The 13,414-nt window shown below is 40.9% G+C and overlaps 2 protein-coding genes across 2 annotated transcripts; both read left to right on the top strand.

Annotated features, from left to right (window-relative positions):
- Positions 1-5,553: 5,553 nt before the first annotated feature.
- On the top strand, positions 5,554-11,190 carry LOC111694219 (probable DNA polymerase). The gene is made up of 5 exons (XM_023461521.1): positions 5,554-5,592; positions 5,675-5,819; positions 8,814-9,160; positions 9,346-10,224; positions 10,279-11,190. Exons 1-5 carry the CDS (start codon positions 5,554-5,556, stop codon positions 11,188-11,190), a joined length of 2,322 nt encoding a protein of 773 aa, XP_023317289.1.
- Positions 11,191-11,611: 421 nt separating this feature from the next.
- Positions 11,612-12,672, top strand: LOC111694218. The gene is made up of 2 exons (XM_023461520.1): positions 11,612-11,856; positions 12,156-12,672. Exons 1-2 carry the CDS (start codon positions 11,612-11,614, stop codon positions 12,670-12,672), a joined length of 762 nt encoding a protein of 253 aa, XP_023317288.1.
- Positions 12,673-13,414: the final 742 nt, after the last annotated feature.

Raw genomic sequence — 13,414 nt, 5'->3', positions numbered from 1 at the left:
GACTATAAAAGCGTCCTCGTGAGATATTCATCAGTTTCAAAATGGATTTTGCAGTGGATTTTCAATACTTTAAACAACCCGGTGGCTCGATATTCATCAAAGAGTTGGCGATATTGCCTCTTGATGAAGAAGCATCGCCGTCGACTTATTTATTTAATTCACCGATGCCCTTCCAACGTTTAAGTGAAAAGTACAAAATTGAAAATACGAAACTTCAGGGAATTCACGGCATCAAGTATGATTTAGGCATCTTAGATCAATCTATGATCAGTTCGATACTATGTTCTACACTTTCAAATGCTCAGAGAATCTATGTTAATAATGATATTGTAAGTCATTATATGAAGGAGAAATATTATGTTATAATGATAACAATACCGAGCTCATCACGAAAAATTTCCTATCGCTACCACACTAAACAGGATTCGACATGTGCGAAAAGAAATGTTATTATGATTCGCGATTATCTGCAAATGGACGGGTATAAATATTCAAGCCGATTCCGTTCTTCTCATCAGTCTGTCGTGAGATTTCAATGGGTCAAGACAAGAGCAAATTGCAAGAGGCGAAGAAAGTCACCTCACAAATAAAAGTCTTGAGAGATTCGACTGGAAATGCTCTAAATTATTCATCGAATCATCAAGCTCCTGCTCAGAGCACGAACCTCGAGAAATCACGGCATGGTTCTTGGGGTTCAGGCTTATGGAATCCCGGCCCGCCCTTGGATAAGAAAACCGACAAGGCCAAAAAAAGTAGTGACTGGTAAACCTAGACCGGTATATGCGAGTATTTCAGTGATTATCAAGGACAGATAAGACGAAATTATAGTCGAACTATTAACAAATGGCGTACGTGATTGATGTGCAGGGCTTCAAGAGCCATGGAAATAAGTTTATCTTCAAAGAGGTGGCATTGATTTCATTGACTGAGAAGGTACCTTCGGTGTATCTCTTTAAACCTCCACATGCCTTTACGAGACATTCACCAACGAATAGAGCATCCGTTCGATGGCTCGAAAACAATTATCATCGATTAAAGTGGAGCCGTGGTGATATTGACTACGACGAGCTCGACCTTACTTTGCTCCGGGCGCTCCGTAATGCTCAGAGTGTCTACGTAAAAGGAGCCGAAAAAGTACTATGGCTTCGTAAATATTCTTCAAAAATCATTGACCTGGAGACCGTTGGATGTCCGGCTCTCAACAAGCTGCGAAGACTACCTGCCTGCGCTCACCATAGTTTAATCATCGACGCTGAATGCGCTGTATTAGCTTTAAAACAATGGATCAATGATGTATTGCTTACTAGACGCGTGCCTACTGAGCGAGATGGGGATATACCAGATTCTTGGTGTATTCATAATCGCTAGAGTTCACTATAGTAATAGATATAAATGAAGCAATCTATAAGCACGTACGAATGTAGCAATGTACGAGCATGTATCAATGTATAAGTATCCAAAGCAATTCAATGCTTTATGAATAAACACTTTCTTTATTAAAAAATATGAATTTTGTTAATCATTATTTAACCTTACTGAAATATTTGCATACGTTTATTTTACATTCTATTGACATCTCCGTTTTGTGCCATCATTTATCAGATTCCTCTTTGTGCTGTACTTCGTATCTTTACTAGCTTGAGAGTCATCGATCTCTGCTTTGTGCTGTAGTTTATCGGCCTATGCTTTATGTAGTCATTCGTACCGCACTAGCTACTTCTCGCGCGGCCGCGTTAAAATTTAAATTTTTGTCTTATAAGTAATGATTTAATTTGCTACTTATAAAATATTAGTTTCTCTGAGCAAGTAAGTTTTATAATATACAATTATGCTTGTCTAAGCTCACACAAAGAGCATCATGTGTTTGTTCATGAGCATTATTGTCTTCACGGTAAAGCTTGATGTTAAAGAGTCGGCGATTATTGCTCTAAGGTGTCATATGGGTCATTAAAATTTTTGATAAGCAGTTGTATGATGCCGGAGTCCGCTCTTATGCTTGAGATGATCGTATGTCGATTTCCGGGCCTCATGAAGAGGTTCAAGTTCGAGGGCTATAAAATTTTTTCAAAACAATAATATCAATTTCTTTGTGAAGAGAAAGAATGAAATCTTTCTCTGAGCAAGTCAGTTGCAGATTCATGCTCGTAGATTCCACATCATTTCAATTATATAAGTTGCGAATAGTTAATAAAATTTGTTAAAAGTATTAAAAAAGGTGTCATTAAAGGTATTAAACACATATTGTTAAAAAAGTGTTGTAAAATGAATTTTCAATTGGAAAACACCGACCTAACAGTCGATATTAATGGGTAAGTTAAAAATATTATAACCAAATTTCAAGTAGATCCGAGCAATATTTTCAAATTTATAGAAATTTAAATACAGTGCTACAATATGTACACTAGTGTCCGCTTGATTCGATTTGCTGTAGAAAACGTAAACACAACAAAGTCGGGCCTATGCAGTATACCTGTATCATTGTTATTATCATTGCCGCCTATGCTGTACACATAGACATGCCTTACTTCTTGTGTTTACGTTTTCTGCAACGCATCGAATCAAACGGACACTAGTGTACAGAGTACAAAAACGCGAAAAAGCGTTTTTTGTGAAACTTGGTTTCTCGTGCCATAGACATGATTTCTCGAAAACGAGTCGCCCGATTGAGCTGAAATTTTACACAGATCCTTTTAAGGGTACTGACAAGTGATTGATCGAGGAGATTTTTGATCGGTCAACTCGTTAATTTTTATTTTAAATAAAATGTAGTAGATTGCACCTGAGCTACCTTCACTACTAATTTTTTTTTTTTTTTTAATTTAATAGCGTTTATATTGAAGTTAATTTTTTAAAAAGTTTTTCAATTTTTGGATTTTCAGATTTATCATAACGCCAGCCGGACCGAAAAAAATGAGAAGGGAGTGGTTGTTGAAACGCCTTTTCATTCATTTTCAATCGTGGAGCCGTGTGATCGAATGCTGTAGGGTGTTAGGGTCATCAAGCCCTATATTAGTAACAGCAGAACATTTATTCGGGAGCGTTCCAGCATTTTTATCTATTTTATATTTTCAGCAAAAATATGAAATTTTTTTGTATCAAATATTAGATTTAGAAAGCATGATTGAAAATTCGATTAATAGTAATATAATACGTACTTTCATAGATCACGTAATCGAATTTTCGCCGCGTAAATTTCATTAAAGCTGAGCGCAGCGAAGTCGTTTCATGGCCAGTTTGCCTAATTTTCGTGTGTTCGCCCTGACACGATAACTGGAATAGTATTCAATGGATCGGGCTGAAATTTTTTGGGTGTGTAGAGGGGACGTAAATGTGTTACTGATTAGGTTTTGGTATGCCCTTTATGCACCCTTATGCATTTTTTAGATTTAATATTTTAGATGCAATTATGATGCAGTAGCATCAGCATTCGTGTGCAATAAGGATTAATATTATGTATATTAAGTAATATTATACATGTTAAGCCAATTTTCAGTGTACAATCAATCAGCAAAATTTCAAAAACAAACAAATTTTAAACGAACGTCGCTCAGCTTTATGCAACGAACGTTGCCACTAGTATAGTATCGAATGTAATTAAATTAAGCTTTGAAGAAGCTATATTGGATGTTATTATCGACGAGTTAATTCCAAGAATTAAAAATATTATTAATGATATTATTTTAATAATTGATTAGTTTAAGTAATTTTGCTATAAATACATTATTATTTTAATGTGTAATTTTATGTTTTTTAAATAAATTTTTTTGAAAAGCATTTTTTATTATTTTTTCTTTATGCCTTATTTACGCTTTTCAGATAATTTTTATGTGCTGAATCGGTGAAATTGTATATACCGTACGGTGGGCCTGAAGCCGCGATAGGTTTCATTAAAATGGCCACCAAAACTGATTGCACTACTGGGTCGATAACCTGCGACCGATACTCACTGTCGGTAAAACAAGTATCCTACTTACCGACCCCCACTCCAGGCGGTGGAGGGTACCCCCACTCCTGATTCTGGGACATGGAGGGGGTAAAGGAGGTTATATTTGAGAGTCAGCAAGGTAGATTAGCTACATCCATCCCCGGGTATCCGGGTACCCTAAAGTGGGTAACACCAGGGTCAATAAAAATTTACTCACCGTCGGTAAAACAGGCATCCCCAGTTATCGACCCCCCACTCCCTGACTTGGAGAGGGGGAGGGGGAAAGGGGGCGTGGTCTATAGGGAGGAGTGGGGGGGCCAGAACCGGCATAGCTCACCTACTTACTACAACCGCATTTACAATATAAAAAAAATGGAATTTAACATCAATAATACCGAAATGAAGGTGGATCTGAAAGGGTGAGTTTTTATAAATTTTTTCTAAAATTATAAGAATTTGATCAAATTTGATGGGATTTTATTGGATAATCTGTCGGGGATCTTAAATATGATTGTCGTTGCATTGTTTTTGTGTTTATTTGATCCATTAGCATACACATAATAATGTTTTATATTTAATAAATCATCAAGCAGTACGGCATATTCTCTCGCTCAGCATACTGCAACCGCGGTTGCCACTAGTAGTAAAAAAAAATTTAATTATAAGTGGCTAGTTAAAACCCTGCATTCATCTGATTTCAGTGTCATCGTCTTACCATCCAGGCCGTTAACAGAAAAAAGAGAATGGTTTTTGCGCAAACTAATTCGAGCATTTGGTAGCTGGTCGGGTGTGATGTCGGCAATTTAGAACTCTGGGTCGAGCGGACCCATTATCAAAACTGCACCAATCTTATATGGTGATTTTATAGTTTTTGTAGCGATCGTGCACTCCCTCGTCATGAGGGAGCATTTTTATAATCAGCTGCGGCACATACAATCTTTCATTCTCCGCAATACCGTCGCCACCAGAGTGGTGGGTTCGATCAATGTACTTATCGAATGCGCGCGACCGGGGTTCGCGGATGCATTGCGTGGCATCAAAAGAATGTATGAAGAAGATATCGTGCATCAAGTAATAAATGATTACAAAGAGCAGCTGAAGGAACAGTTGATACTCATTTAATTATTTTTTGTACATACATTTTTTATTATTAAAATTTTTAATTCTTGAAATAAATTTTGTTATTCCGATACCTATCCTAATTATTTGAAATTTAATCAAATAAAATTGTGCGCTTGCGCAAAAGGTAGCCGCTTCGGTTGGAACCTCCATAATCAACGGGGTAAAAATACTCGGGTACCCTAGTATAAGTCGGTAAGGTAGATACTGCCAGGGGTAGCCCCATCGGTCAACAGGGTACCCCCAGTGTAGGTCAAGAGTCGGTAGAGCAGATACTTGCCAGGGGTTGATAACTACCCACCGTCGGTAAAACAGGTATTCTACATATCGACCCCCCCCCCCCCAATCCCTGGCTGGGGAGGGGAGGGGTAGGGAGTAGGAGTGGGGGGGCCAGAACCCGCTTTGTTTACCTACTTATAGCAAGCTCTATAATAGTGCAACTGACCTAATTACAAAGATCAGAGCCAATAACGCTACTGTCGGACCAACTCGCCCGTACGTGCAACAAAATGTCAGTGCAAATAACCGGCACCTACAGCATTCACCCCGTATCGCCGACTCGTGGCGATAAAGCCTAAACCCAGTACGAGTATCATGCAACCATCATCACAGCGTCCAATTGCATCGCAGGGGGTTAACGCCGTTAACAGTGATGAACCACGCAGTGTGCCACCATTACGGCTGCGTAGAGTAGATGTGAACGCTGCATCACCACCACCGAGACCGGCGCGCGGTATTGCACAACAAGATGCGGCTGAAGTGAGCGGTGTACGGGGTAATGAACCTCGGCGCGTCCCTGCATTACGTCTGCGTAGAATTATAGTGCCTACGCGCGCTGCTAGACAAGAAGAAGAATCTGTCCAAATAAAGGAGGTAAGCACTGATCAAACGACGCGCAATCCGCAGTTACCGGTACGGAGTGTTGTACAAGAACCTTCTGTGGCTGTCCCTCGCACGCTCGGGGAACAGGGATTTGATTTAACCATATTTATTTCGCCCAGGCACCGCAAAGGCCGAAGGGCTCAAAGAAGCATACATAGAAATTTACAAATTTACAATTTTGATGGGTTTCGAAATTCTTATAGATTATACTAAACTAAACATAAACATAAACATAAAGAAGGTGAAGAAATAAGATAAAGGTATTTTACAAATTGAACAAGTAACGATATCCAATCGATTTCCGATTGACGGCGCATGTTCATTTAGGCGTGATCATCTCTCTCCGATCCGCTGCATGAGATGGCTCCTAAGTTGAGTCTTGAATACTGGCAGCGAGGGTAGCTCGATGATATCTCGCGGGACTCGGTGAAACACCGCGCCCGACGTACAGCGTTCCACCGGTGCCCGTGCGTGTCATCGCACCGCAATCTTCGAGGGGCTCACCTCGCGCTGCCGGTGAGCAACCCCCTGTTGTTCGTGCAGGTGAATCACCGCCCCCATACTACAAGTCTGTAATTAAAGAGGTGATTGCGCTTCAAGAGGGAAATTCATCGGACGAGCACAATTCAGATTGCTCCTGCATCGTTTAGACCAGGTACGACAAAAATGAATACATGCCAGCTAGAAGTCTGTCTATCGTATATTTCGGCAAAAACCACGGGTGTGTATGCCGCTGATAGCATCCCGCAGGCCGTTTCTCTCCCTGAAGCTTGCCGCCAAATTTTGAAATTTTTTTCCCGCCAAAATTCAAATTTTCCCGCCAAATTTCAAAATTTTTTCCCGCCAAAATTCAAAAAAATTTTCCCGCCAAATTTTGAATTTTGGCGGGAAAAAATTTTGAATTTTGGCGGGAAAAAAATTTCAAAATTTGGCGGGAAAAAATTTTTGAATTTTGGTGGGAAAAATTTTCAAAATTACGCGGGAAAACTTCAAATTTTAGCGGGAAAAAATTTTTGAAATTTAGCGAGAAATTTGCAGATTATGGCGGGAAAAAATAGATAGGGGAGAAGCGTTTATTTTGACGTAGCGCTTAATGCGGCGCACGTTCATTTGGCATAGTTTGATTTTCTCGGCTTAAGCGGAAAATTTCGGGAAATCTGATATGACCTTCGGAAAGCTGAGGCAATTTCCCATCGAAATGCTTTGCTACTTTTTTCTTCTAGGTTCATTTAGATACTTTTATAGCGAGTTATAAATTTAGCGATTCGACTAAATAATGCCGCGCTGTGCGGCACTGGGAGAGTTGATGTGAAATGACACATGTAGGGCTTCTGCAAGTTTTATAAAGTTATACATGAGCAATATTTTCGAAGTAGAATTGTAGGATATAGTTTTCATCATGAAATGCAAGCAAAACATCGATTTCGAAAACTAGGTCCCGCAGAAGCTGTGGACTTATCTGCTAAGCGGGGAAAGGGCTAACGAGATAAGTCCATATTTTCTGCTATGCAACTACACTTTCAATTTAATAGATATACGGGTAAAAAGATATTTCTTAGTAGGTAAAAATACCATAGGTACAGATCTTTAGTCGTCCGCGTCTAGCTAGGCACTCGTGCCCAATTTAAAATGTGTTTTTCTCGAAAACACGAAAAATGAAGTTATCTCGTTAACCCTTTCAACCACAGATATTATACACACGTACGCACATGGCTGAGTTGCGCAATGGTATATAAATGTGATTTCGATCGATCGATCGACTTGTGTCGCGCGAGTCTGCGCACGCAATTATCTAATGCACACCGATCGCTGCGATGGATATAACGCGATGGATAGATGGGTATGAAAAATTGACTTTTCATACCCGTACGAGCGTACCTGCACTGGTAATAATATTTATCCACATGTGCATAAATGAAGAATGCATTATGCGATCGATGCGGCTCGATCGACGTCGATTATAGACGAAAGCCGCTATTTAAGGCAACTTCTGGAAAATATTGTGTTCCCTGTGCGGCTCAGCGATTCCTCGGCTGTATAGATATGTAATATATAAAGTTCAATCAAAATCAAGTCGTCGAGTGAAAATGCCGAGGCAAGTTTGCGTGTCGTTCGTATCGCGAATTACTTCGATGCCTTTTGATTGCTGCGAACGCAGCGTGTCCTCGTACTTTGCCTGCGCCATGTCACACGTATAAGATATAATATAAGCTGCCCACTCGACTCGATGTACTTTATATAGTGTATAAGCGAGCCGTTAGAAAATCAAAGCGGGCATGAACTTCCGTTATGCGCACACATCGGCTCGAATTATTGTCGAGTGCACGGCATTCGAAGCAGGCGAGATCGGGCGCTGAAACATAAGTATCAAACTGCAGCAAGACCCACTCGATACATGCGCACACACATACAAGCGACAGTCGCGATGGACACGATAAAAAATAACGAACTCCTCGAGTTGCAGTTATATAGACTTTGCACGCTCCGAGGATCTTTGCAGATATTTTAGTAAAAATGATGTCTGCTGCGCAATGTGTGTGTCTGAGCGAGTGTGTAGCCAGTCCGGAAATATAATCGTAAAAAGCCGCGCGACGCCGAGAATAGGGAGGAGGCGCGATATTGTGTCGGGGCATTAACGAGCCTCACAGCAAGAGAGAGAGAGAGAGAGAGAGAGATAGATAGATCCAGACGACTCTTACGATATATTGGCGCGATGATGCGACGACGCTAATGATAACAATCACGATCGTCGTGATCATCGTCGACGCTTATGTGCGTCGATTATATACATATAGTAGACCTCTTGGATTTTTCGACGGCTCAAACTTTCAGCCGAAAGAAGTGTGCATTGTATCTGTTCAGTAATTGTCTTACCTGCACTGGATAGTTGCTCCAGACAGTAAATTCGACGATATGTCGCGTGCTCTACAAAATAAAGTTCAAGACTGTACATTGAACGTACACGGTCTTAGATGGGGCGATGGGTCTGTATCGGCTGAAAAAAGTCTGCAGATGCTTAAGGAACACACTGTGCAGGAATCGCGTGTTTACTTATACGCCGAAGAGCATTACAAGTTGGTGTACCTGCAAAGGGTACTTAATCATCGCGTTTTCGACCTAGCATGGTTCAACTGCCCCAACCCGAACGAAGTGTACGATAGCCGCGACCATTCGCACTTTACGGGTGAATATCGAGGAGCAGCTCATAGTAAGTGCAACATCAACTACAGAGACGTGAGATTCGTGCCTGTGATCTTCCATAACCTAAGTGGATACGATTCGCATTTTTTATTCGCGAGGTAGCTACGGGATTTCCAGGTCGAGTCTGAGTTCTACCTCAGACCAAGGAGCGATACATCTCCTTCGTGAAATTCATGGAGGATAAGAGATTATCTTTTCGCTTCATCGACTCGTTTAAGTTCATGGCATCATCATTGGACAACTTGGCTTCATACTTAAAGCAACAACCAACTCTAAGAAAAGTTTTTGGCCAGGATTACGATGATGCACAAATCGAACTTCTCACGAAAAAAGGAGTGTTTCCATACGAGTACATCTCATCGCTCGAGAAGCTCCAAGAGACAGCACTACCACCACCCGAACAGTTTTACAGCTCTCTTACGAACAGCGATATTTCTACCAAAGATTACGAGCACGCAAAGGGAGTGTGGGACTTCTTCAAAATTTCCAATCTAAGTGAATATTCGGATCTTTACCTCAAAACGGATTTGATATTACTCGTAGAAGTCTTTGAGAACTTTCGGAAAACGTGTCACGAGGCTTATGAATTAGATCCAGCACAAAATTATACATTACCGGGCTATTCTTGGGATGCAATGCTCTTGTACACCCAAGTCGAGCTAGAATTACTCACAGACGTAGACATGTTGCTATTTGTCGAGAAAGGAATTCGCGGTGGGGTCTCGCAATGGTGTAGCAGGTGCAGTGAGGCTAACAACAGGTACATGGGCGAGGATTACAATCCTGAGAAAGAGGACGTATACCTGATGTACTACGATATAAATAACTTGTACGGTTGGGCAATGGCTCAGTATCTGCCATACGGAGGCTTTGAATGGTCCGATGCCAAAGATTATCTCACATTGCCCGAAGATTCCGAGTACGGATACATCCGCAAGGTGAACCTGGAGTATCCCGAATCCCTACACGACTCGCACAAGGATTTGACACTATGTCCCGAGCACGCCTGCCCACCGGGCTCGAAACAGCGCAAACTCCTGACCACGCTGAATCCCAAGCACAAGTACATCATTCACTACAGGAGTTTACAGCAGGCAGTTTGACTCGGTGTTTGAGTCACAAAAGTCAATCGAGCATTGAAATTTAAACAGGGACCCTGGCTCAAGTCTTATATCGACTTGAACACCGAGAAGAGAAAAAATAGCAAAAATGACTTTGAGAAACAACAATACAAGCTCTGCAATAACGCCATATTTGGAAAAACTATTGAAAACGTCAGAAAAAGAATTGATGTCAAGCTCGTTTCAAGCTGGGATGGACGTTACGGAGCAGAAGCTCAAATTTCGAAGCCAAATTTTCACAGCAGAGCAATCTTCAACGAAAACCTGGTCGCAATCCAGCTTTCAAAGACAGCAGTCACCATTGATAAACCCGTGTACGTTGGATTCAGCATATTAGATATATCAAAGACGCACCTCTATCGCTTCCACTACGATTTCATGCGCGATCGTTTTGGAAACAATTGCAAAGTGTTGTACACGGACACTGATAGCTTGGTGTACGAGATAGGGGGGCAAAACGTATACGAGGTTATGAAGCATAAGGATAATATCAATGAGTTTGATACATTTGACTACGAGAAAGACAATCCATTCGGAATGCCATTACTTCGGGAAAACTCCAAGAAGATTGGACTTATGAAGGATGAACTTTGCGGAAAAATACTACGACGGTTTTGCGGCCTGCGCAGTAAAATGTACAGCGTCGATATTCAAAATGGTGGTGTCATCAAAAAGATCAAAGACATCAAGTCATCGGTGGTAAAGAATACCATTACCTTTGACGACTACTTGCAGTGCTTGAGAGAGAATACAATCATCTCGAGGGAGCAGCACAACATTCGCTCGCGCCTCCACGTTCTGCGATCCGAGAAGGAGAGGAAAATTGCACTCAGTCCTCATGATGATAAACGCTACCTAGTACCAGGGACCTTCAACACTCTGCCGTGGAGCCACAAAGACATCGCTAGCGAGCCTCCAGCCAAGAAGCCAAAGTATAATTAAAATATATATACTAAAATTATCGAATAATAATAGAGCCCACCGGATGTAACAAGTTTCATTTCTGGACGGCTATTCCAAGAATTTATTTCAAGCAATGCCTACTGATAACTAAAGAATTCCATTGGCGGTTTACATTAAAGAAGTAGACAGGATGTATCAAGTTTAATTTCTCAACGGTTATTTGGAGTATTGATATCAAGTTACACAAAGAATGTTCGGGTTTTCCCCGCGATGACATCGCTCGAGTAGTGAGAGTATGAAGAGACTATTCATTACTGGAGTAGCTGGGGTAGGGAGAGCTTGTTGAGAGTGGGGGTCGACCGATAAATAGAGCGAGGAGCTCGAGCCAAGGTACAGTCGTCGATCAGAAAGATCCCACAGCACTCGTACAATTCTTTCACTATCTTTTCAATCTATAAAAATGGATTTTAAAAAAATAAATCAGCTGGCCAAGAGCAAAGCGACGTATTTACCACTGAAGAAAGTTACGGATCTGATGGTAGATCGTGATTATAAAGTTACAGCCATTAAAAAAGCAGTTACGAAGTATGGTCCAAAAATCCTACTTCAGCTCAACCAAGAGTTTCAAATGTTTCTACCGAAACAAGTCTCCGATGCTCTGCTCGACACCTGCAGTGCCATAAAGATCGAAAATTTATACATTAAGTGTGTGGACCAATGTGTACAGTTTTTTGAAAAAGAGTGAATTTAAGTGTGGGTATGGGTTATGCTTATTAAAAGAATTGTTATACTATAATGGTGATGTGTACTATATGTATACTATTATACCGTAGTACACATCACCATTATACTATAATGGTGATGTATACTATAATGGTGATGTGTACTATATGTGTACTATAATGGTGATGTTTAGCTCGTGGTGATAAGGGTATTAACCCTCTGAACAGTGCCTGCAAAGATCACGATATTGCTTATTCGCAAAAAAATCACGCTATACGTAGGAGTGCTGACAATACTTTGGCGGAAAAGGCTTTGGAGCGAGTTAGAGCACGGGATTCTTCGATTGGCGAAAAAATTGCAGCCCTTGCAGTAGCTGGTGCAATGAAGATTAAAAAGGGGCTAGGTGTAAAATTAGCCAAAGTTGTTACGGCGGCTAAGAAGAACATGAAACGAGGCAAAACTTCCGAATCAGTAATCAAATCGGCTATTTCGGGGGCTAGAGAAGCCGTGAAAAAAGCAGGAGAAAGAAAAAAAGTAAAAATTCCACGCGTTCTACCGGTATCCGGCAAAATTGGGGGTGCCTTGCCGTTTCTCATACCTCTTTTCGCTGGCCTTAGCGCCGTCGGTGCCTTGGGGGGCGGGGCCGCGGGTATCGCTAAAGCGGTGAATGACGCCAAAGCAGCCGAGCGGGAATTGCATGAAATGAAAAAACATAACAGAAAAATGGAGGCAATTGCTCTCGGTAAAGGACTCTATTTAAAACCATACAAAACCGGTCTTGGACTATGTCCATCATAGTATAACATAACCAATTTTTTTTAAGTATAACCCATACCTTACATCATCATCATAGTATAAAAACCAATTCTTTTAATAAGCATAACCCATGCCTCACATCACCATTATAGTATAACAATTCTTTTAATAAGCATAACCCATACCCACACTTAAATTCACTCTTTTTCAAAAAACTGTACACATTGGTCCACACACTTAATGTATAAATTTTCGATCTTTATGGCACTGCAGGTGTCGAGCAGAGCATCGGAGACTTGTTTCGGTAGAAACATTTGAAACTCTTGGTTGAGCTGAAGTAGGATTTTTGGACCATACTTCGTAACTGCTTTTTTAATGGCTGTAACTTTATAATCACGATCTACCATCAGATCCGTAACTTTCTTCAGTGGTAAATACGTCGCTTTGCTCTTGGCCAGCTGATTTATTTTTTTAAAATCCATTTTTATAGATTGAAAAGATAGTGAAAGAATTGTACGAGTGCTGTGGGATCTTTCTGATCGACGACTGTACCTTGGCTCGAGCTCCTCGCTCTATTTATCGGTCGACCCCCACTCTCAACAAGCTCTCCCTCCCCCAGCTACTCCAGTAATGAATAGTCTCTTCATACTCGAGCGAGCGATGATGTCATCGCGGGGAAAACCCGAACATTCTTTGTGTAACTTGATATCAATACTCCGAATAACCGTTGAGAAATTAAACTTGATACATCCTGTGTACTTCTTTAATGTAAACCACCAATGAA

Source organism: Trichogramma pretiosum, unplaced genomic scaffold (genome assembly GCF_000599845.2).
Source record: "Trichogramma pretiosum strain Unisexual culture from Peru unplaced genomic scaffold, Tpre_2.0 scaffold2, whole genome shotgun sequence".
Taxonomy (NCBI): domain Eukaryota; kingdom Metazoa; phylum Arthropoda; class Insecta; order Hymenoptera; family Trichogrammatidae; genus Trichogramma; species Trichogramma pretiosum.
This window is presented reverse-complemented; position numbering and strand designations above follow the sequence as displayed.

What these genes read in the sequence shown, in the direction of transcription:
- LOC111694219 (XM_023461521.1), top strand. Translation starts at nt 5,554, where the DNA reads ATGTCAGTGCAAATAACCGGCACCTACAGCATTCACCCC. An exon ending in GCACCTACAGCATTCACCCC is followed by an intron (nt 5,593 to 5,674) that starts GTATCGCCGACT and finishes ATTGCATCGCAG; the next exon opens with GGGGTTAACGCCGTTAACAG. An exon ending in ACAGGAGTTTACAGCAGGCA is followed by an intron (nt 10,225 to 10,278) that starts GTTTGACTCGGT and finishes AAATTTAAACAG; the next exon opens with GGACCCTGGCTCAAGTCTTA.
- LOC111694218 (XM_023461520.1), top strand. Translation starts at nt 11,612, where the DNA reads ATGGATTTTAAAAAAATAAATCAGCTGGCCAAGAGCAAAGCGACGTAT. An exon ending in ATCGAAAATTTATACATTAA is followed by an intron (nt 11,857 to 12,155) that starts GTGTGTGGACCA and finishes CGCTATACGTAG; the next exon opens with GAGTGCTGACAATACTTTGG.